The sequence below is a fragment of the Pelmatolapia mariae genome, linkage group LG4, assembly GCF_036321145.2.
Source record: "Pelmatolapia mariae isolate MD_Pm_ZW linkage group LG4, Pm_UMD_F_2, whole genome shotgun sequence".
In the NCBI taxonomy this organism is placed as follows: domain Eukaryota; kingdom Metazoa; phylum Chordata; class Actinopteri; order Cichliformes; family Cichlidae; genus Pelmatolapia; species Pelmatolapia mariae.
The window spans coordinates 30,301,938-30,324,708 of record NC_086230.1 but is presented as its reverse complement, the minus strand read 5'-3'; the positions used below and the strand labels follow the sequence as shown (position 1 = coordinate 30,324,708).

General features: G+C 43.5%; 1 protein-coding gene, 1 long non-coding RNA gene and 3 other non-coding genes across 5 annotated transcripts in view; 4 read left to right on the top strand and 1 right to left on the bottom strand.

The window, feature by feature from the left end:
• Positions 1 to 623: 623 nt before the first annotated feature.
• On the top strand, positions 624 to 2,525 carry LOC134625592 (uncharacterized). Its single transcript, XR_010093739.1, has 4 exons — positions 624 to 716; positions 1,334 to 1,378; positions 2,168 to 2,209; positions 2,416 to 2,525. It is a non-coding gene; the product is annotated as an uncharacterized LOC134625592 (long non-coding RNA).
• Positions 1,170 to 1,261, top strand: LOC134626842 (small nucleolar RNA SNORD88). The gene has a single exon (XR_010093851.1). It is a non-coding gene; the product is annotated as a small nucleolar RNA SNORD88 (small nucleolar RNA).
• LOC134626841 (small nucleolar RNA SNORD88) lies at positions 2,006 to 2,097 on the top strand. Its single transcript, XR_010093850.1, has one exon. It is a non-coding gene; the product is annotated as a small nucleolar RNA SNORD88 (small nucleolar RNA).
• LOC134626843 (small nucleolar RNA SNORD88) lies at positions 2,250 to 2,338 on the top strand. The gene has a single exon (XR_010093852.1). It is a non-coding gene; the product is annotated as a small nucleolar RNA SNORD88 (small nucleolar RNA).
• Positions 2,526 to 5,098: 2,573 nt separating the features above from the next.
• shank1 (SH3 and multiple ankyrin repeat domains 1) overlaps positions 5,099 to 22,771 on the bottom strand; it is a 102,111-nt gene continuing 84,438 nt past the window's right edge. Inside the window, exons 20-27 of the mRNA XM_063472386.1 lie at positions 19,907 to 19,915; positions 19,606 to 19,632; positions 19,439 to 19,495; positions 19,109 to 19,224; positions 17,765 to 17,888; positions 13,634 to 17,162; positions 11,262 to 12,152; positions 5,099 to 8,329 (exon numbers count right to left, since the gene is read on the bottom strand). Coding sequence (XP_063328456.1) covers positions 8,242 to 8,329; positions 11,262 to 12,152; positions 13,634 to 17,162; positions 17,765 to 17,888; positions 19,109 to 19,224; positions 19,439 to 19,495; positions 19,606 to 19,632; positions 19,907 to 19,915 — 4,841 coding nt within the window. The 3' untranslated portion in view covers positions 5,099 to 8,241. The remainder of the gene's footprint in view (positions 8,330 to 11,261; positions 12,153 to 13,633; positions 17,163 to 17,764; positions 17,889 to 19,108; positions 19,225 to 19,438; positions 19,496 to 19,605; positions 19,633 to 19,906; positions 19,916 to 22,771) is intronic.

Genomic DNA, 22,771 nt, shown 5'->3' with positions numbered 1-22,771 from the left:
ATGCATGTGTTTGGACTGTGGGATGAAGCCAGAGAACCCAGGTAGACACTGGGAGAGCATGTAGACTTCACAACCCAAGACCTCCTTCACCACAAGTCACAGACTTTGGTCTATTGTAAATGACGACTCATCCACCTGCATTATTTTATAGTCCCAACGAATGACTGCAGAAAGCAACAGCCAACCACTGACCACATTTTGGGACCTATGAATAAAACTGCCCTCTACTGGTTACTATGGGTAACTGTACCTGCAACTCTCTAGTCTAGCCTTAACTTTAATGGTAATAAAGTAGTATTATTAATCACTGTGACCACCAGGGGGCAGAAATCCATAGAAGACAAAATTACAAACACAAAATAACGTTTTTCACTAACTCCTCGCAGATTCACTCATTACAACTGCTTCCCCCTCATCCGCATACATATATTCTAGATTAGAATAAAGAAAAAATAAACATTTTAATAAAGTATGCATTCAGTTTTATCTATTGTTTCAATGGCCTTTTTACCACATTGTAGGTTCAACATCTAGAATCGAAACGGTTTCGAAAGTCATGGTGCTATTATACTCTGGTACAGTAGGGGGCGACATACGCCTTTAAATAGCTTCACAGTCCGCCACTGAAGCCAAAGAAGAAAAAGAAGACGAAGACTACCGCGGTAGCAGATGCAGAAGCAGAGATTAGAGGCACGCTTTGTTTTCTGGTGGAAATGGTAAGATCGTATTATGAATGTTGCTCAGGTTAAGGTTTGTTTTGTGTTGTTATCTGTGGCAGTTTCAGGTGAAGCGGTCCGACTGACGGCACATCTGTAGGTGGAAACAGTTGCGACCTTTTGCTCGGACATTAAATTTTTAAGGTCTCTTCTAAGTATTTTGAGCAAAAGCGCCTTTAAACATATCTGAAGTAACTTAGACTGGTTGTGATGCTGTTGTTGGTTCACATGTTTACTAGCAGTGGAAGTAACCCGACCATCGGTAACTTCGTGGGCCTGTCTCCACGTGGTCAGCCTTTAGCATGGTAGCTCACAGTGTGTTGCGGTATGAGGAGTAATTGGAGTATGATCTGCAGTAAGACTTGAATTATTTTTGGTTTGTAGTGATTAGTAACTTAATAATACTGCATGATCGCTTTTATTTCAAGCGGTATGAGGATTTGCTGACCCCCCCCCCTCCCCTGATGACTTGCACTGGGCTCTGAGTCTGGATGGAGACAGCTGTGCATCTTTGGCCCTGACAAGCCAGAGTTTCTGAGGAGAGAACAAACCTAGTGTTACAAGTGCTGAGCTTCTTTACACTTCACTAACTCTGTTTTTTTTTTTTATGTTTTCAGGACTTTGAATGAGTGAAACCGCTCAGCTGCAGTGGAGCCCTGAAGGTAAGGATTATTTGGGGGTTTTCAGCACTCACACTCTTTAGTTAGGAGGGGGATGTGTAATCTTATGAGTCCTTTCAAAATTAAGAGACAGATGTAGTTTCAGTCTGTGTCCACTTGAGAACATTAAAGACTTCCTGAGGACGATGATGGTGGGGTGAGCATCCATCCATCTGTTTATTCATTTTCAAATACTTGTCTGGAGCATGTGGGCAGCAGTCTAAACAGAAAGGCCCATCTCTACCCAGCTCCTCCAGGTCTTTTGGGGCTGTTCACATGCCAGCTAAGAGATGAAATCTCTAGTGGGTCCTGAGTTGCTCCAGGGCCAGCTCCTTGTTGGACATGTATGGAAATTCTAATGTTAGTAATCTGTGCCAGAGTAAATAAAAGCCCACTTTGTAATAAAATATTTATTTTTCTATCCTTCGGAGGAAAGCCAAACCCTGTTAGGGTTCACAACAATCATTTGTATTCAGGAAAAAAAAACGGATAAAACAGGATCTGTTTTACTGTGACTGATCAGTTATTAACCAATAGGAGTGCAGCGTTCCTCAGTTTTTCAGGCAGATCCTCCTCACGTTCTTGGTGGCTGCTTTGTGTTTTATATGCTGTCTATGATTTGTAGCTGTCCTTCTCCCCTGATGACTTGCACTGGGCTCTGAGTCTGGATGGAGACAGTCGTGCATCTTTGGCCCTGACAAGCCAGAGTTTCTGAGGAGAAAATCAGAAACTCTGCTGTAAAATTAATGGCTGTGACAAAAAAACCCCAACACTTTATTTTTGTCCTTTCAGTTCTGAAAAGGTGGAAATGCTCCGAGGATGGACATTAATCAGGTTCGTGTCATGTAACACTGCTTTTTCATATCTAAATTCTCATTTCTGGTGATGCTTTGCACTGGGCTCAGAAATCAGTGGTGACAGAAGTGCAGCTCTGCCCTTGACAAGGCGGAGTCTGAGGAGATGAGCAAGCAAACAAATTAAAATTGTAGGTCTTCACTGACTGAACTGTTTGCCTGACTGCTGTTTTGTTACTTTTTCAGGTACTGATACTCCAGAAGAGAACTTCCTCATAACAATTCTGTGATTATTTTCTTATTTGTTGTGATGTTTTAATTGTAATCTCATATTAGCTCTGATTCATTAAATAAAATCATACATCTTATGTTTTTGTGTTTGGTCTCTCTTCTACAAATATCAGCTGAAGATGTGGTGACTTTGTGTTGGATAGCAAAAGTCTTGAACAAGGGGTTTGAGTGAGCCATCACAGGTAACACACCTGTGATTACTCAGCTTATGTGGTGTCATGCTCATGTGCTCATAACAGCAGGCATGTATCCAGGATTTAAAATGGAGTGGTGTCTTTCAGTCTTTGAGTGAATCCTGGGGTCCGTTCTTCGTACCTCGCTTACTACATCCAAGATCAAATGACACATCCAAGATCAAATCATCGCGCCAACTTTAAACTCGCTAATCCGGTTCTCCGAACACACCTGTTGTTGACGATTAGTATAGCTGGATGAAGTAATGTGATATCACTGGGTGGCTTAAAAGGGGCTACGCATCGATAGTAGAAACATTGATCGGCAACCCTGTGATTGGTCGGCGAAGATGTCGAAGGAGCGCGCTCAGTATTTTACGGCAGCAGAGCAAGAACTCTTGATTGAGGGATTTCAGGAGTTTCGGAATTTAATTAAAACGCAAGGGAACACTGCAAAGGCTGCAAAAGCAAGGAGAGAGGGCTGGCAGAAAGTTGCTGACAAATTAAACTCGTAAGTAATTTATTATATTATATTACATTATATCCTCTTTCACATTAGAGCCACAACAGGACCCACTAGAACATGGGAACAAGTAAAAGTGAAATATAAGAATATTCTACAGAATGGTAATAATTTATCACTATTATTGCTTTTAGTCTCTTGAAAAGAGACCCTGAAATAATCTGTTTGTTTGTAAATAATACCCTCACGGGAAAATCGATATCTCTCTATGAGCACACTGTCGCGCTGAGCTAAAGGATCCTGTCTATACGCTGAATTCTGAAAACTCTCCTTATCAATCTTGCACCTTCCGCAATGGGTTGCTCGCGTACAAACGGACAGGACATGGCTGCGACAGACTTCCCAAATCCACCTTCGCTTTTATAGCCGTGGTCTCTCATCTTGATTACACGAAGTAATTTACTATTACTACTCTAAAATATGAATCTGAAATAATCAAATACATGAAATAGAATGATTAATAGTACATTTCCCTTTTTTTAGGAAATGACCTGTATGTATCTGTATGACATCAATAAAAGAATCAAATACTGCATTATCTTTAGTTACACTGATAATATTTATTTATGGAAAAACAGTGGAGAAATATCGCTGTTGCTTTCGTATAACTGAAGCGGACATACCTGAGTGGCCGTGATCTAATCCTGTTTACATAAAGTAAACCTGCTCCCGAGCAGGTTTACGCTTACGGATCTGTTGCTATGACAGCAAGTCCCGGATGAGCTTCGGAGAACCGAACGATCCAAGATCACGCGAAATCGTCAACAATCAAATCCAGCTAACTTACTTAGCGAGGTACGAAGAACGGACCCCTGGTTTAAAAATCGAGCAGTTAAAATACCCTGATATGTGCACGCATTGAGAGACGTGGCTACACTGAAACACCACGGGAATTCTGTTGAAGCACATGACATAGATGGGTGGCTCTACTAGACATTGTTCACCTCTGGTACTTTATTAAGGCTTTTGTCTTCTCTGTCACCACAGCACTACATGTCTGATTTGGCATACTTTATTTTATTTACATCAGGTAACGTTTCTGACGCAGCTGAGGAATTTATCTTCTCCCAGATCTGAACCAGGGATTTTTTGTTTGTTAGGCTAGCATGTAAACCACTGATTCACTGTGTGTGGTATTATAGTATTACTGTTATGTATTTTGATTGATCTAGTAAGGTCAGCGCTGCTTCCCAGGAAAAAAAAGATTGTAAAACAGTCAGTAGGAAAACACCTTAGGCTGGCCTTAAAGAACAGAACAGCACCACTGCTCCTTTAGACATTCAGTAGCTAACATAAGAGGACAAACAGGCCAAGAAAACTTTCACTTGTACCTTACAATTTGCTGTTACCTCACTAAGGGTATAATGTGATTAGTGTGCTTTTTTTGTTGTTGTTGCAATAATTACTTTGAATGTTACGGCTGTATTTGCAGATTAGAAGTGGATAACTTTTTTTTATTTCTATTATTATAAGATAGCGACTTGTTCTTACACTCAGTATTGATTTAACAAATTAAAAAATCGGAGGCACCAATTTGATGATCTCAAGAAAATATCACATATTAATTTGGACTGATATCTGGAGATCAAGTCACTTAAAAGAAATGATTCTAAGGTCCTTTAATATTACATTTTTGCTCTGTTATTCACCTGGGTGTAGTATTTTGTCTACACACAGCATATATTCTGCACTGTGAGATTATAAAGTAACACTTTCATCCCTAAGGTAGCTTAATGTGCTAAAATATTGTTATGCCATGTTTTTTTCTTTAATGGTACAGTGTCAGGCTGTTGCCAGATTAGCATGAAGTCTTCAACAATTTCTTCAGATGATGATAAATTTGCGACCTAAAAAGTGAGTTGGGTAGATGGAAAGATGATGAAAGAAATCATTCAAGAAATTACAAACCATTAATTAGAACTTTGTTTCTGTATCTTTATTATAATTCTAACAATTTATCTCTTAAAACGTTTGAAATTCATATATGTTTTATATGAATGTGTGTATATGCATATCACATATACATATATATTCTGTAAGTTACTTTTCAGCAGTTCATATTCTCGTTTTTTTAAAAGATCTCTTAAAGGAAAAGAAGTGCTTTCTATAGAGTCAGACCGATTCCCTCTGATATTCACTTCTCCAATGCGACTACGAAACGCAAAGAAAGGCTTAAAAAACAAAAAACAGCATCTCACCAGTCACTTAACAAGATCGTTGTATCAGCAAGATGTTTTTTAAATCTTATCCAGAGTTCTTAATTGGCCCTATGTACACTAGCAGACTTTGAGACATGTAGAGTCACACTCGGCTTGTTCACCCCTTCAAAACCTCCGAAAGGGAAATGTGAAAAAGTCTCAGCTGCTAGTGGAAACGGGGCCGTTGCATATTATGCTGGTAATAAAACAATGAGCTGTGAGCATACTAGCACATGTTAGCGACTGCAGAGGGTGCTCTGTACATACGGGAAGATGCAAACGATGGGTGAATACGGAGCAGAGCTCCTAATCCCATCAGATTATCAACAGTGGGAGGGGGGGTGGGTGCAGAGAACAGGTCGAACTGTATAGAAAGCAGAAGAGTTAAATAAATACAATTTACCTTTTCATGTTAAACATTATTTGGAAGACAGAGATTCTTTAGAACTTTTGAGATATTTTTTTCTTTTTTACATCTTAAACCATAGTTAGACCATTATTTTCATCGTCCTTATTGCTATTTCCCTTGAATTCAAATATAGTCTTTCCTTAGCCATCTGCAAAGAGCAAATACAAAAACTGTCCCCCCTTAGTTACCTTTGCTAAATCGCATATATAGTCTGTATGGATGCATGCATGCATGTGCACTTTTAAGCAAGGTGACTATGAAAATTCTTAAATCTTTTGGCAAAAATATACTGACGATAGCAGGAAAAATGCACATTTGATATGTGTTCATGGACTCAAAAGCAGCAGGAGAGGTGAAGCGTTGTTCAAGGTAGAGAGGTCATGACAGAGCCCTTATATTTAATCTCAGCAATAGTAAGACAAGCAGGACTTGGGGATGGGATGAGATGTAAATGTGCCACAAAAGCTGATGTCGGGGGGATCACACCGGGTCACAGGAGAAGAGTTAAACTTGGGTCTCAAATCAATCGCCAGGGAGTGAGATATATATATAGATTAGAATGTTATAGAGAATTTAAAAAATATTATTTTGTATTATTCTAAATCATTTTCACTCAGAGCAACAGCTGCTACATTTTTACAGCATATTAAGTGGTGAATAACTTTTAAAAGCGTGAGAAAAATATATTTTGAGGCCTTAAAGGCTAAAAGGTGATTTTGATTAAAGCTTCACAGTCTCACAACAAGAGAAACAATAAGGAGAAAGGGGGGAAAAACATAATATTCTTAAATGTGCTTCACATTTAATTGCAGTGCTTCTTGTCACATAGAAGCTATGTTAAGGGTACATTATGCATCTTTCAGTTCAAAAATACCTACATGTACATATATATATTTATATATCTATATAACCACGACAATTATCTTCACTTCACAGTCAGAGAAATAAGCTGACTGCACGAAAGCGCCACCTTAGCCACCAAAGGCAGAAACCAGGACTCTCTGAAGATCCAATAACAGTAAGGACGATGATAGTAATGATAGATAGTAACAATAAATCTCTTCATATCAATATCAGTATTCCAGTATTCCCATTTAAAGTTTAAAAAGTGTAAGAACAATCATAGTATTAAAACTCGATATAAGCGTTTTTCTCTGGGATCCCCTCGGCCGGGTTTTTCCTCCTGGGTTTCGTCGACAGACGGAGAGAGGCCACTCCTGGAAGGAGCCGGGGGGATTAAGTGGGAAAGAACAAGAAAATGGCAGTTTTTACTCCTTCCCTCCCCTCTCCTTTCCAGTCTGCCTCGCACAGAAGGCCTGAATGAGAGTACAACACTTGCCTTGATGCTGAGAAAGTCTTTCTCCGTAAATAAAATCAGTCTCTTTGCGTCGTCGCAAATCCCAATGAAAGCACAGTCTGTCTCCGTTTTGTACATCTCGGATCCAAACGTAGCGTGTGTGTCTATATATAAGGTGTCCCATAAATTCTAACACAAACACTGGGAAGTGCTTGTGTTTGTGTTTACATGTTGGTGTATGCATGCAGGCATGGATAGAGTAACTCGGGTGCCTGTGTGTGCATATCTGTGTGTTTATTTACTTTTATGTTGTTGGTCTGGGCACTTATTTTTGCTACAAATTTGTGATACAGTGACCAGTCTGTATATACGTCATTATAAGACTTAAGATAATAAAGAGCTATAGAGAAACACACACACATACACGCGTGATCCCGATCACAGGATCTGCAGTGAGGACAGAGCCCTACCAGTGGTGAGGTAAAAACAAGACGCAACCAAACACGCAGCAAGCCACACGCAGCTTATCCACCGGCGACCTCGCCTCATTTTAAAGAGACGCGGAGGCCGTCGCGATAACCTGCCCTACGTTCACCATGCACACAGATAAAGCCTCACTCTGGCACACATTCATCCTCATTCACCCTCAAGTACTCACTCCTCTGGGATATTTATTATGAAGTCAGCATCCGCTCTTTAATCGTAAACTTTAAACCAGCCAGCTGAGGGGGTAAGAGCACTACAAGATGACTACGTGACACCTTTTCATTTCTTCAGCCTGCCTCTTTTCCAGTCTAACTGGCTTATTTTGTTCCTCTCAAGTATTTGTAATCTCTGCTGCAGCCACAGACATTTTGGATGAGAGGGCGTTTGCGTTAATTGTGTTGATTGGTGTGACCGTGCGTGCGTGCGTCTGGGGAGTGTATTTGTGTAAATCAGCCTGCCACATGTGAGCAGCGCCAGCCGGTGTCTTTATGGATCGCCAGCCCTTCCTCCATCCCTGTGTTTCCACCTCCCCTTGGGCCTCGACTCCCTCTTTCTGATGCTCTCTGTGTGAAATCTGGCCCCCCTTCATTTGTTGTGTGAATCCACCATGGATAGCAGCAGCAGTTGTGTCTTCCTCCCTCATTGGCTTCAACCCCTCCTTCTGTGCCTCTCTCTCCATCTCTGTATTTGCAGCCTCAGCTCCGACTCCCATCGTCCCTCCTCCTGTCCGTCTGTCCATCCCGAGGTGAGAGAACAGAAATGGGAAAGGGGCTGCTGGACAGCCTGCGGACAAAAGAAAAAACGCAGGACACGCGTGATGTTTCCAGCTTTCTGTGTTTGTTCGTCCGTGGTGTGGTTGTGTGTAGTTCTATCCTCTGACTCACGTTTGTAAAATGGAGAGAATAAATTGGTAAATCTGCTGTGACTCATGCAAATGGACAAGCAGTGTGACTAAGAAAACCGGGAAAACATTGGTCATCACACTTGTCGCCTGAGCAGTTGGGTGTATCTGAGTTCACCCTGTTCTTCCTGTAACATTGTAGTTAATGTTGCTCCAGGATCGTCACTGCAGCTGACCGATCATGGTGCTCGGAAGTCACAGCTTTGTGACACAAGTTAGGAAAAGTTTGACTTTAAAGTTTTCTGGAAGTCAGGTGAGGTGATAAGACCAGCAAGACGGCAGAAGAAGCAGAAGTCTGTACTAAAAGGCCGAATTTGGGCTTGGCAAGATAACTTCATATTTGACCTTGAGTTGTGTGTTACTGTTCCATAAACCCCAATTTATGATCTTATAACAGGGCAACTATTTGTACTCGTTGACCATATATCAGATTTATTTATATAGTGCTTCTGTATTCTTGCCAACCATTCACAACACTTTATCTGCCTTAATATTCACGCCAATTTAAAATCAGAAAAATCTTCATTTTTATATCTGCATCAGCCTATTGGTGTTGCCCTGCACAGCAGTTTCAGTTTCTGCATGACCCTTGGAAAAATTAGTTGCCACTCTTAGAACAAATAATTATTATATCTTTGTCAGATCTTCCTGTATCTAATGATAGAGTTATAATACTAACATTATCGTGAAAGGTCAGCCTTCTGTTCAGATTTCAAATTAATTAAAGTGCACACTCTCTCATACAGAACTTTTATTATCACACATACTCAGTTATGCTGTTTAAACTCTTCAGATATTTCTAACATTACAGTTTGCTCTGTAAAATATTCTGGTCAGCTGCCAGTAGAACTGTCCATCCTCATGGCTGGTCATAATGCTGACAACATGCATTCTCATAGCCAAATTGGGAAACCCTGGTTTGATTTATGGAGTTGGTATCCACCTTTCGGTCACCTCCTAGCCTGATTGGTAAAATTGGGAAAAGTGTATTCACATGAGGAAAAGATATCGTTGGCATGTTAAATTCAGTTCCAAGCACAATCTTCAGGTTGTGTTTGTTAAATTTCACTGCACAGACTGTAGTTTTGTCCTATGCAAATCTAAAAGTAATTGTTAAGTTTTTATTTTTAGACATTCTGGAAAATTTGTTCATGCATTCATGTCTAGTGGGCCTGATTACTGCAATGCTCTTTTTGCTAGAGATAAGTAGGCTGCAGTCTATTCAGAATTCAGCTATAATGTTATTAACTAAAACTCAGTCCAGTTTTGGAAGGGCTAAATTGGTTCCAGTATACCATAGAACTGATTTTGGAATGCTCTTATCGTATCTTAAGCCCTAAATGGTCTTGGACCATGGTACAACAGTCTGTTACTTTACGTCCCATCTCGCACTCTTAAATCTGTCACTGCCAAACCGTTAGACATATAATTTCCTCAGAGAGATAAATTTGGGATGTAGTGTTTTCTGTTGCCAGCTTATCCTGCCCAAAACTTTGGAACAACCTACCTCAAAATATTCAGGAAGCAATCTCTAAGAGTTTCTCGAAAGCATCGGTCTTTAATCTTGCAATTAACTTGTGGCCCTACTTGAAATTAATCACTGAATCCAATTCAAGCAAGAGGCTGCTGTTCTTCAGTGACAATAAATCTAAAGCTGTGAGGATCCTGAGGTAAGGGCCATTCTAGGAACCCACCGGGTGTCCTCTGCTGACTTTGCAGGGCTTGCAGTGTAGCCAGCAGATATTTCTCCAAAGACTTCCTGTGCCACTAATTGATTAAAAATCCAAAAGATTATTTTTTTTAAGGACTATGATAAGCAAAATTTTTAAGTGATGGTTAAAAGATTGCATTACAGCAGTCATTTGTTCTGAACACTTTTTTACATGTATGCACCAAAGTCAGCTCACATATGATTGGTCAATAGAAGTCACACCACAAACAGGAAGTGGAAATCGCTCACCTACAGATGTCTAGACAGAAGCGCTGTTTGCCACAAGGCAAGGCAGGCAAGTTCTTGGACCCTCAGGCCAGTGGGGGGGTGGGGGTGGGGGGTGGGGTACCTTTAAACTATAGTAACTGGCCCCATGTTACTTTTCCCCATGGTGTCCCCCAATCACCACTATGTCTAGACATGTAGATATATAACAAAATAAGAAAAATAACCTGAATAGCAAGGAGTAATAACACAAAAATCTTTTATCTTTACCTAATGCATTGATAATGAAAAAGGTAACATTGATGCAATGTCAGGTCAATTTATGTCTTGGCAAAAATCATTTTAAAAATACTGAAATTGCCATGTTATCTTTATCTTATGGAGCCCTGGAAATCCCAAAAGGTGAGCTTTTTATCTGCAAACAAGATCACTGAATTGCGGTGAATTAATTGTCTTGTGCATACAGAAATGAATATGCTGCTCTAAAAACTTAAGCTACCCTCAGCCACATTACAATGGGCAGAAATAAAATAGCGAAGTTTTATATTGACGAATATAATTTACAGTGAGTCTCTAACAGTTTCAGATACACTTTATTTGGTAGCTGTCCACATTTGAAGTTGTATGTATGTCAAGTTATCAAAGTAATAGCTTATGTATGCACAAATGAGAATAATTTAGTGCATATGAGTACGAAATTTTACCACGTAGGACTTCAGCAGCATGTGGATTTTTTAAGGTAAGATAAGGAGAATGCTTATTAACATCGGGTGTAAGTGCTATAAGCACACATAGTACTGAATGGTATTAACCAGATAGAAATCGCATTTTAAAGGTGGCATTAAAGAGGCTTTACAGGTTGCACTTAGCAGCCATACCTGTCCATTACACTCCTCAGGGCTCGTTCTATATTCATGCGGTGACCCACTCGTGTCACACCCAAATCCAGATAGTCGTCCTTGGTCAGGGAGGGCAGGTGGGTGCCATCAATCTCATTATCCAGGAAACGCTCTCTGTGCTCCCCCAAGTTCAGGTATCCCAGCCAGTCTGCGACGTCATACTTGGTCCAGTAGGGCAGCGGCTTGGAGGCGAAGGGCTTTGTGGGAGAAGGGGGCGGTAGATGGGGGTAACTCAAGCAGGGAGGCGGAGGGAGAGGGTGTAGAGGCGGAGAAGAGGCCCCAGACAGGAAATGAGTTGGAGAAAGTGATCGAGAAACTACTAAGGTTGAGTTTGGAGGAGGCGGCGCGCCAGAGGGGGCAAACAGGGGAGGCGAGGGAGAGAAGTAGGGGTCTCCGAGAGGGTTCCCAGGTGATGGTGGAGTGACCGAACCGCGGAGATCATAGATGGCACTGTACAGAGGTGAGGTAGGGAGAAGTGGAAGGGATGATGGCCGTGGTGGGCCCATCTTGGGTCTCTCTGAGGGCGAGATGAGGGGGCTGGGTGCTCGCCTTCGCTGGAGAATGTGTGATTCTGCTTTACGGGACTCACGACTGGGGATAAACTGGAATTCCAAGGCTTTGGTCCTGTAGACAGGTCTGTGTTTGGGAGAAGTAGGATAAGGGGAGTAAGATGTCGGTGACAGTGGGGAATGTGAACGTGGCGGCTGAGAAGCTGCTGGAGGCTGCGGAGATGGTGATCGTCCCCAGTTGGGGTACTGGGAGGCAGGGGTGGGAGACGGAGACAACGATGGCTGCGATAATGAGATTGGAGACGGCGACAGAGATCGAGCTGAGGGCGGGCTCAGAGCTGAGGCTGAGTCTTCTGAAAATCTGTGAGAAGAAAGAGAGAAATTATCACAGGGGAAAAACAGTGATGTAAAAAAAGTACAAACATGCACACACTAAGGGAAACAGTGTCCAGCTATTTTAGACCGTGTGGATTAAAGTGCAGAAAAATTGATTTGAAGGTTAACATGGTCTTAACTCTTCCTCCAAATTTTATATTTTTTCCTGTCACATTATCAAAGTTATCACAGCCATGAGTTCATGATAATGATAATATCACAATATTTACACAAAATTAATTCCTTAACCATAGTTTTACAGTATTTTACAGATAAAGGGCTTCAGCATGGATGGTTTGGTATGTGGCATTCAAAATGAGAGTAAACAAAATAAGCAGAGTGTATTTAAAAGTTTATAACAGGCATTATAATATTCAAAATATTATTATATCTTGGTCAAATCATCACAACCTCCTAGCATTAACCAGGCTCCCAGTCACATCATTTAAATTAACCTCCCTCTTTATAAAGATTTCTTATAGAGATTTCTCTAGTTCTTCTTATAGAAGAACTGTGAGGCCACTAAATACCTGAGACTTCTCATTTCTGATTCTAACTTGTTTAGCATGTGGCTAAAATGCAATCTAATGCTATCCCCGGTGGATGTTAAGCAACAAAATAATAATTCTCTATATATTTGTAGTGTTATATATGTAGTGTTCAGTGTGTAGACAAAACATCATCAAAGGAAATAGACCAACAAACTGCAGAGACTCAATCAGGTCAGCCACAACATGTGACACACCTTTGAGTCAAGCCGCGGGGCAAAGTAGTGCATTTTAACCGAGCTGCGAGTACTAGAGGAGAAGCAGCAGCAAGAGTGGACAACAAACTGGTCATTAAAAAGAAAATAAAGTCCTCAAAAGCTTCACTCGGCAGTGTAACAGCTTAACTGAACCTATGCGAGTGACTCAGTGGGTTTGTTTTGGAACGTGAATATCTCCCGATGTGTGAGAAAAGGAGCTGCAGGAACAGAGAAGCGTAGTAATCTCCCTACTTTAGTCAGCAGTAGTTAAAGCAGTTACTGAAAAGCAGGAAAGCTGTAATTAACCAAAACACAACTCTCTAATAATGACTGTCCTGGCATTAGATTGTTTTGTAATATTATTATGTGCACATTTTTAAATTGATATATATATATTTTCATTTTTAGTTATCACTGTCAATACGGTATGGCACAATATCCTTGATTAGAGATAGAAAACAAAATAGTGTGGAAGTGCTCTATTACCTGTTTCTGCTTCTGAGAGAAAAACATGGAAAAAGCCAGAGAAATAAGAGAGGTTTACACAGTATAGACACACTTACGCAAGACATAAACAGACAGTGCACAGTTTGAGGTTTTTTCCACAGAAGCTTGCACATCACAAGTGACGTATTCAGACATTGACAGAATGACAGTAACGAAAAATGATGTTCATGCTTTGACGAGAAAACATAATGCAGTCAAGTTATGGCAAGCCATACCTGTGTCTGCTCAGCTGTGTCTGGCTGCTCCAGCTGTCCTTGGTTCTTTGCTGCAGCTTGCTGCTCAGTTCATTGATGATGCTGGGCTTCATACTGGATGCGGGAGGGTAAATTTTCTTCCCCTCTAAAAGCGCCCCATGCTGGCCGCTCCCATCGCCAGACATCTGACTCTCTCCCCAAAGAGGCTTCATCTCAGGAGTGCGTGGCCGCTCAAAGTATGGTGAAGTGGGACGTCCCAGATTCTGCATGTCCCTTACTCCATATCCGTCCTGGCCGCTTTCGTCCTCTGCCACTCCCTCCTCGATCTCATCCTCTTCCTGTTCATCTCGCCGCCTGTGGGAGTGGAAGGACGCAGGAGCAGTGCTGGTTTGTCTTTGTAGCTCCCCGGCACGACCTCCCTCTCTGAACCTGTTGGTTTTAGGGTAGGTGGAGGCTGCTGCCGTAGCGTTCTGCATCTCAAAAGTCTGTCCATCCAGGTAGCTCATGTAAGACTCCAGAAAATCTCCTCCCCTCTCTGCATCCCCTCCCCCTCCCATTCGTCCTCCAGGTCCTCCTCTCTCCCCTCTATCTAGTCTGTCTCCCCTTAGAGCCAGGATGCTGTCCAGGTGGTGGTCACTGCTGCTGCGACTGTCCAGCTCTTCGATCCCAGAGTCCACCACAGTCTCCTGGGACTCTCCTTTCTTGGTGGTCGGGGGAGGACGGTGGTGCTCTCCTGGCCTTCGGCTTCCTGTGATGGCGGCAGAAGATGTTGAATGCGTGGTGTGTGTTCGCTCCTGGTAGAGCTGCGTGGAGGTGCTTGTTGTGGTGGCAGCGGTGGTGGTTGTAGCAGCACAGCTAGCGGTCGTGGCATGAGAGGCAGTGCCCCTTTGTGGGACAGTGGTGGCAGCAGTGGACGAGGGTGCTGGGGGACCACGGTAGGCTGGAGGAGGAGCGACAGTGTGAGGGGGAGGTGTTGGTGAAGAGCGCCCAGGAGTGTGAGTGCTGTTGTAAAGATGGTGGGACATAGAAAAGGGTCTGTGGTAAGAGCCAGGAGGAGGTGGGGGTGACACTGATGGCGGAGGTGGAGGGCCCGAGGTGGGCTGCAGGGTAGAGGGTGAGGGTGGAGGCTGTGGGTTGGGTGATGTTTGTGATGGGGAGGGAGCAGACTGAGTCAGGTTTGCCACCTCACTGTCATAAGATGTGAGACTAGAGGCGGTGGAGTCCCCGGCCTGAGGTGAGTGAAGGGGTGTATGAGCAGGAAACCCACTTATAAATTGTTCTTTTTGGGGGGGCGGAGGGGGCGGTGGTGGAGGAGGTGGGGGTGGTGGTGGAGGGGGCGGGACCTGCTGTTGGCGGGAGGTCAGGTTGTTGGAGAGCATTGCGTGTTGTGAGTATGCCGATATTCCCCTGTCGAAGCTGTTGGCGAACTCTAAAGGGGGAGGGAGTGGGTCTGCGTAGACAAATTCATCATCTGCATCGACTGAGGGGGCAGGGGGAGGGAGAACCATCAGCCCACTTCCCGTGCTCCCTGTAGTGCTCCTTGTCTGCTGAGCACTGGTAGAAGGAGGAGAGGGAGGTGTGAGGGATAGTATAGTGGCATCACTTTGACTTTCCATCCTGAGAAAAGTGGGCCTCCGCGGCTGCTGTGACTGAGCGGCCTGGTGGGCGGCGCTTTCAGCCGCTGCTGCATTAGCAGCTGCCTGTTCCACCCTCCTCATGTAGCCCTCTCTCTCCTTGTCCCTCTCCCTTTCCCTGGACAGCTCCTTCTCCCTTTCCCTCTCCCTCGATCTCTCCCGCTCCCTCTCCTTGTAACTTTGCTGATACGGCTGAGACTGATAGTGGTGTGTGTGGACTGTTTTGTCCTCTGAGAAGCGAACTCTTAGCCCCTCACGGGCCCCTCCTCCTTCCCGCTCCCTCTCCCCACCGCTGCCGTCCTCACCCCAAACTGTCCCAACTCCTCTGAGGATTCTGGGTGAGGGTGGCCGTCCGACAGTGGGTGTTGTGGCCGCCAGAGAAGAGGAGGTGACCAGGTACGAGCTTGAAGACTGGGAGGTGGATGACACTGGTTGAGAGGTGACACTAGATGAAGGAAACACCACACTCGACATTTGGCGGGTAAAGTGATGCTCTGCTCCCCTCCTTAACCTGCTGTCATCTCTCAAAGCACGTTCTCTGGCAGCTAGGGCAAGGCCTAGTGGCGATGTGGGGTCAAGAGCCTTTCCTGTTAGAGGGTGGATGAAGGTGGTGGTAGTAGCGGGTGCTGGCTGCCTGCCTGCTGCTGTGTATAAATCAGTAGGCACAGACTTGGGCTGATAGTCCAGAGCAGGTGAAGAGTACTCAGGTAAGCCAAAAGCAGGAGGCATACTGCGAGTATGATGGATGAAAGTGTCCCCAGAGAACATGCCCTCATCAATGGACTTGGACGGGCGCAGCCTCGTTGATGAACTTTCAGCCTGTGTGTTAAGCGGTTGCTGTGACACCTGAGTCCGTGTTACTCCTCCTATTCCATCGCTCACTCCTCCGAGGCTCACATCCTCCTCAGCAGACATGAACAAGGAGGCACTCTTTCTGCGGGCTTCGTGAAACCGCTCCCTGTCTCGCCGAGCTGCGCCCACAATGGCGGCCCCGAACTGGCTGGTAAAGTCTAGATTATCCTGGGCTCGAATAGAAGGCAAGGATGGAGGTGGGGGTGCTGGGATGGATGGTGGAGCAGGGGGCTGTGGAGCAGGGGTGGAGGGTGGAGGACCATGCGGTGTTTTGGATTCATCTGCCTCCCCTGATGCTGGAACATCAGCCTCCACGCTGCTGCCCTGGCTGCTCCGTCCACTGCTGCTGGTTGAGGGGGCCTTAACGATGATGGTGGGAATAGGAATGGAGCTTTTCTCCATGGAGCCTTTGCCCCCCAGTGTGCCCTGGCCCATACGCAGGTCCTCCACTTTAGACTGCTTTACCAATGGACCCTTACCTCGCCGCGCCCCTCCTTTAGGACCGCCTGCTCCAGCGCCAGCTGCACTGCGGTCTGCACGCTGGGGTTGACTCTGGGTAGTCTGTTGTTGCTGAGGCATTACAGTGGCAATGCTAGACGGGGGGACGGCAGTGCTGTATCCTCTCCTAAGACCAGCTGCCTTGGCCCCTGCACCAGCCCCTACGCCAGCTCCAACAGGCTCCCCAGTGTAGGCAACCTTCCGCGAAGCAGTCCTGCTTTGAGCAGTGTGGGCAGCTGCGTGTGCATACGGGGTTGTGTGGTCCACCGCTCCAGCACTGGGGCCAGTGCTGGCACCACCAGTCCTCTCCCTGCCTCCATGAGTGAAGTGTAATGCCTGGGAGTAGGGCTGGTAGTGTGCAGAGGTGGATGTGGACTGGGACACGGAGACAGAGGGCTGCTGCGATGTTTTTGTTCTCCAACCGAGTGGCGGAGCAGAGGAGAACGGTGGATCCGGCGGGGCTGTGGTGGGAGGAGGGGGGATGTCATCTGGGCCAGGCACCGACAAACTCCGGGCAAACTTCATGGCTGGAGGATGGAGGAACTGCTTCTCCTCCTCAGGCACCCCTACATAAAAGAAAAAAATAGGGATGAATTGGGGTTTAACTATGAGCATATAAGAAATAAGAAAAAACGAAAGGGGGGGGGGGGGGGGTTAAATGTACAAAGGTAGAGAACAAGAGAAGCTGAGAGTAATATATGAGAGTGTCTGTCTAAATCTGCCTGCCCAAGCACCTGCCAGCAAGTCTGTCCTCAAATCTTATGTTTGTTAGTATATAATTCAGTTAGTGCTACATATTCCACAAGCACTAGCAATTAGAAAGCGAAGCACAGCAGCATTTGTTATGTTGATCACAAGAGAGCACATGAATATTTCTGAGGGAACCTTAGCAACGCCTTACTAAGCAACACACCCATAAAATAACCCATCAGAGGGAAAGAAAAATGTAGGTTACCAGCACTACTTCAGCACTACCAGCACTGTTAGAAATAGTATAAGACAAACAAATATCTTTTTTTTCTACAGATAAAATGCACAGAGTTTAGAGCCACAGACAGGACATTTTTGGCTACAGACAAACAGGTCAGCACAGCACAGACCTCTACTGGCCCAGAGGACAGACGGACAGGTGGACAGAGGGGCAGACGGAAAAAACAGACAGCCTCACCGATGGATTTTTGCCGCAGCATACCGTGCGGTGGGCCATGACCTGATGTGTATTGTCCACGGTCGTAGCCTAAGCCCAACCCCGATGACATCACCCCCATCCCGGACTGATCCCCGTAGTTTGGCTGAAATGATAAAAATCAAAAGCCTGAGAGAGTCATGAGACACACATGTATATTATACTGCATGAGAACAACAATAGATGAGACTAAAACAAGTCTGCAAGTAGTTTCTTGTTTTGTTCTTCTTTACCACTTCTTCTTGTTCACTTAGCATATTTGTATGATTTTAAAGGTACTTTGTGTAATCATCCTCTGCAGAATTTGTCTTAACTTTCGCCACCAGGTGGCAGCATTCTACTGCTCATTGTTGCAAATAAAATATAAGATGTGCTGCTATTCTTTTCACAATTTCTCTTTAGCTACAGCCATTTTTCCAAGGTTCTTTTCCTTTTGCCAGGACTTGCCATATATTGTTATGTTCATTTTATTATAAATTGTAAAACTTGTTGTGAGCAGTTTCATGTAGGAACTATTTTCTTTGAACATTTATTGCCATCTGCTTTGTTTATAATAGTTGTGCGCCAATGGTTGGTTAGTAGATTTTGATCGCAGGACCATGTTTAGATTATAGCAGTAACATTTACAGACAAAAGTAAATACTACTTCCGGCTACTTTCGGCTTGGTCTAGTCATAGTATGACCAAGATTTACAAAAAGACTTCACTTTTTATTCAATATGACGCATAATGAGCGACTAAGACCATAAAGTCATCAGCAATTGGTTTATATGTGGTTTCTAGTCTATCCTATAGACTTGTATATTACAGGGAGTCTTTTGTCAATTACAGCTATCGCCATCTTGTGGTCGTTAGATAGAATGCAGGTTTAGACACTTCTGTATTGTTTTAATTTTTCCAATGTGGAAGAATGTCTATACTTGTGACAAAGACCCTCTTTCCCCATAGGCCTATATGTCCATTCTAACAGGCATTGGCCACTCAATTATTTGTTTTGTTTGTTTGTTTTTTAGTTTAGTTAGTTTAGTTTTTTTTTTTTTTTTCAGTCCTAAGGCTTCTTTTATAAGCATAGTATAACTGTTAATGTATTGATGGCATTTTTTTTTACAAGATTAAGCATCGTTTTAAGTGACCTGATAATACTGAGAAAGGCCAACTGACCACACTTTACTGCGCTATTATCTAAAACTACTTCTATCATATTTTTCGTTGGAATTTTATCCCACATATTTTTTTCTATCTCATTTTATGGTAGCCGTGTTGGCACATACACACAGACACACACATCTCTGAACACTCGTAAATCTACTGCAGCACAATACACACCTCATTGCCATAGAAACTTCTTCCCCTGTCCCTTTTTGGCCCCTGTCCCCGTGTCCCCGGCGCCTCATTGGTGCTGATTGTCTGCTGAGCTGCTGCAAGAATTTCATCTAGTTTATCTGAGAGAAGAAAAAAGGGGGAAAGAGACAGACAGAGAGAAGCAGAAAGAAAGAGAGCAAGAGAAACAAAGGAACATACGACAATGAAACAGAAAAATGGACAGCAACAAAATGAAGGGAACAATGTGCAGGAAGGGCCACACTTGACAAAGGTGGATGAGAAAGAGAGGAAGAGGTTCAGGAAACATCCGCTGAAAGACACGAGGTTTCTTACTCAAAGCCATCTGATAGACTGTCCTCTTCTTCTCGGTAACTTGTGAGGATTCGAATTCTATAGGAAGAAACGCAGGACAAGCTCGGTAAGACACTGCGTGGTGAGTGCCAAGTCATTTTGGACAGACATAAATACAATGCCTTAAACCGGAGTGCACCAGAGCATACCTGATTTTTTTTTCCAAGGGGTAGCAGCTGGAAGGAGGACAAAAGGAGACTTAAGTTTTGGCAGGATTGAAAGTGCAATAGCGTTGTTAATGTGAATACTAATCATATTCCCCAGAGCCCGACAAACTGAGTCACCTCTCCAAGCTTTTTCGATCTTCGATGTAAAACAACGTGCATCACACCCACGCTTTAGGACGGCTAAAGCATGCACACTAGTGTTACAGTAAATATGCTGTACACACATACAATATGCTCTGACCAACACACACACTATTGGAAGCAGACTGAAGCCAACTCCCACCTCTCTCCACTGTGAAATGGTTAAGATCCCGTCAGCAGGGGAGTGAGGACAAAGGAGACAAAGAAAAGCAGAGTTAGTGGTTAACCGAGTGAACAGGCAGGAGGAAAGTCGAGGAATTAAAGGTGACCCTTAGCATTCGCTGGTTTGAGTGAGTTTGTGTATGCGTGTGTGTGTGGGGGGGGGGCTCATCTGCGCTACTCATACTCGAGCAGTTATATTTCATAACGTGTGGTTTATTGAGCTTGATTAAACAGCAGTTAAGTCTAATGCACAATGGTTAAACCAGCTATGAAGGGTTTCTGTGCTTGTGTTTGTTTCATCTCTCACAAAATCTACGCTGCACACATCTTTTCAAAATAAGCCACATTTTTATTGAAACAAGTGTCCAAACATATTTAAACAAAGCTCGAATGTAATTACTGTCAAGAAAACAACAATTTGTTGACTAAAGTGCACCGCAGGATCACTCCGGTTTTAATGCCCTTGTTATCTTGCAGCATGACTTCTAGCTGAACCGGGACACTGCACCAATGACAGGGGTGAGATAGTTTAATAAGCATCACAGCTAAATGAATTCTAATGCATTAGAGTAAGCATATGGCAGCGGCTGACATGGCTTCATCACACATTGTGCTCCTCTCACCTTGATTTAGTAGAGGAGGCACAAGCAACCAGATTCAAGTGCAAATGAAGAAACCAGATCTCAACTTTGGTCATTAAAGGACAAATGCACTTTATATTGAGTCAGACTTTAGGTAAAGAGAGATTACATTTACATGCTAAGCATTGCCATGTGTATTATAGAAGGAGTATAGTGAACAGCATCCATGGGGGACTACTGTAACCCCAAAGATGGCGGTTGTCCCACCTCTGCCCTTAGAATAAGCCAATAAAATAGTCAAACTGGGACTCAACTATGGTATTCATTTTGTTACACTGACACATGCAGACAGCAGAGGTTCACAGCAGATTTAGTTGCCTCGCATAAGGTATAGCTCCTTGTTATCAAAGCAAAGATGTCATAAATGCACTTTTTGACATTGTTCTTGGCTTACTATATCTATAACTTGAGTGCTCTGCTGTTGGTGAAGTCATAATATCGTGCAACTTTTCTACAGAAGTATAATATTTTGGGGCAAAGTTTTCAAGCCTGAACCTAAACTTCTTTTTTTCATCAAATTAGCATGGTGATGCTACACATGCAGTTTTTATGCCCCAGTGGCCAATGGTGTTATAGTTATGGATACATTCTCACTTAATTAGTACAGGAGTTTCAGAATAGTTGCCCACACACATTTAAAAAACCGCTCCAAAGTGGAAAGACTTTCTTCTGCCCTGGCTGGGCACGAAGTTTTCAGGCCAAAAACCCGGTATGATCATTTGATAACAGTATATAAGGCCTGACAGATTTTTCTTGTTTTAAATTAACACATAAATAGATAATATCGATGCAGATACCTTGTTAGGAATTGTGAAAAAGATATACAATAGAGTGGTCACAAATTATGCAGCATATGCTTCTATGTTTCTTAAGCTTAATTTGGCTCCTCCCTCATTCATAAGGGGTCGCCACATTTGGTAGCTCAGCATATTTTTATACAGAATCCACTTCCTGATGCAACCCCAAAATGGATTTGGAGTTGCATCAGGAAGGGAATCCTTCACTTGCTAGGTGAACAGTACTAAAAAGCAACAATATTAATATGACTATTATTGTGTGTGCATTAACACTTTTGTTGCTTGGAGTGAAACTGTAAGGATCAGATCATACATACAGTGTTACTGGTAAGATTGAGGAGTCTATAGTGAGCACTGGGACAGTAGGAAAGTGGGTTAAGTGGTTCAGGAAACCTGTACTTGTGTGTCAGACTGGGTGCTCATGCTTTGGGTGGTCAGGTGAGATCACACCACAAAAACAGGGCAGGTGAGGGGAGGAGATGGGGGAGGAATTAAGCAAAAGGCTAATCTCTACACTCAGGTTCATCCAGTCTGATCCTGATTTGGACGAGACTAGAATAAAAAGAAGAACAAGCTACTTCAAAATGATTAAACTGGACGCCCCAGAGGGGGCATCTCCTGCCAGGATGAAACCAGGGATCTTTTGCATGTTAGGTAAAACCACTAAAACAAGCCCAGATATTTTTTTGACACTGCCCCCTGGAGAGTGTATATGCAGCGACATCATGTAGAAGAGTGTGTAGAGCTCTGGGTAGCACATATGGGTCAACAATGCAAGGAGCTCAAGAGTTTATAAAAACAGATCTGAGACTACCTAACAAAGCCTAGCTGATTCTTCTACTTATTCTCATGTCATCAGCTCTCATATATTATTAGCCGTTAACTGGGCATGCTCAGAACCAGAGCGTTTTAAGTGCTTGGAAGATATAACCCAATCAGCAGTAAAATACTGGCCAGCGTTCTGATCAGCAACTCTCCTCCCACTATTTTGCCTCAAATAGAGATGGCATAGCCACACATAATGCAGTCACCATAGCAACAGACCTGGAACAAAGTTTTTTTTTCTTTCTTTCGATTTTTTTTTTTCCAAAATTACTCATCTCAATAATTTTATCCTTGGTGTGATTTTCTTCCAAATCAATAACAGAGATTTTCAACAAAAAAATAAAAAAATAAAAAAATGGAGTGGCTATTTTGCAACTTTCTCACAGATGTATTAAGACAAGACACCTCGCTCTGATGCACGTGGCATCCGCAAACTCTGTTCAGGTGATACCTTTGCAGTTTCAGCGTTACCTTGGCGACAAATACTTGCTGAGTGTCAGCATGAGTGCGAGCAGAGGGGCTGGTAGACTACTCTGTGGGTGCTGGGGTTAAGTGGGCGGGGCCAGGGAGCAGTAAGGGGTG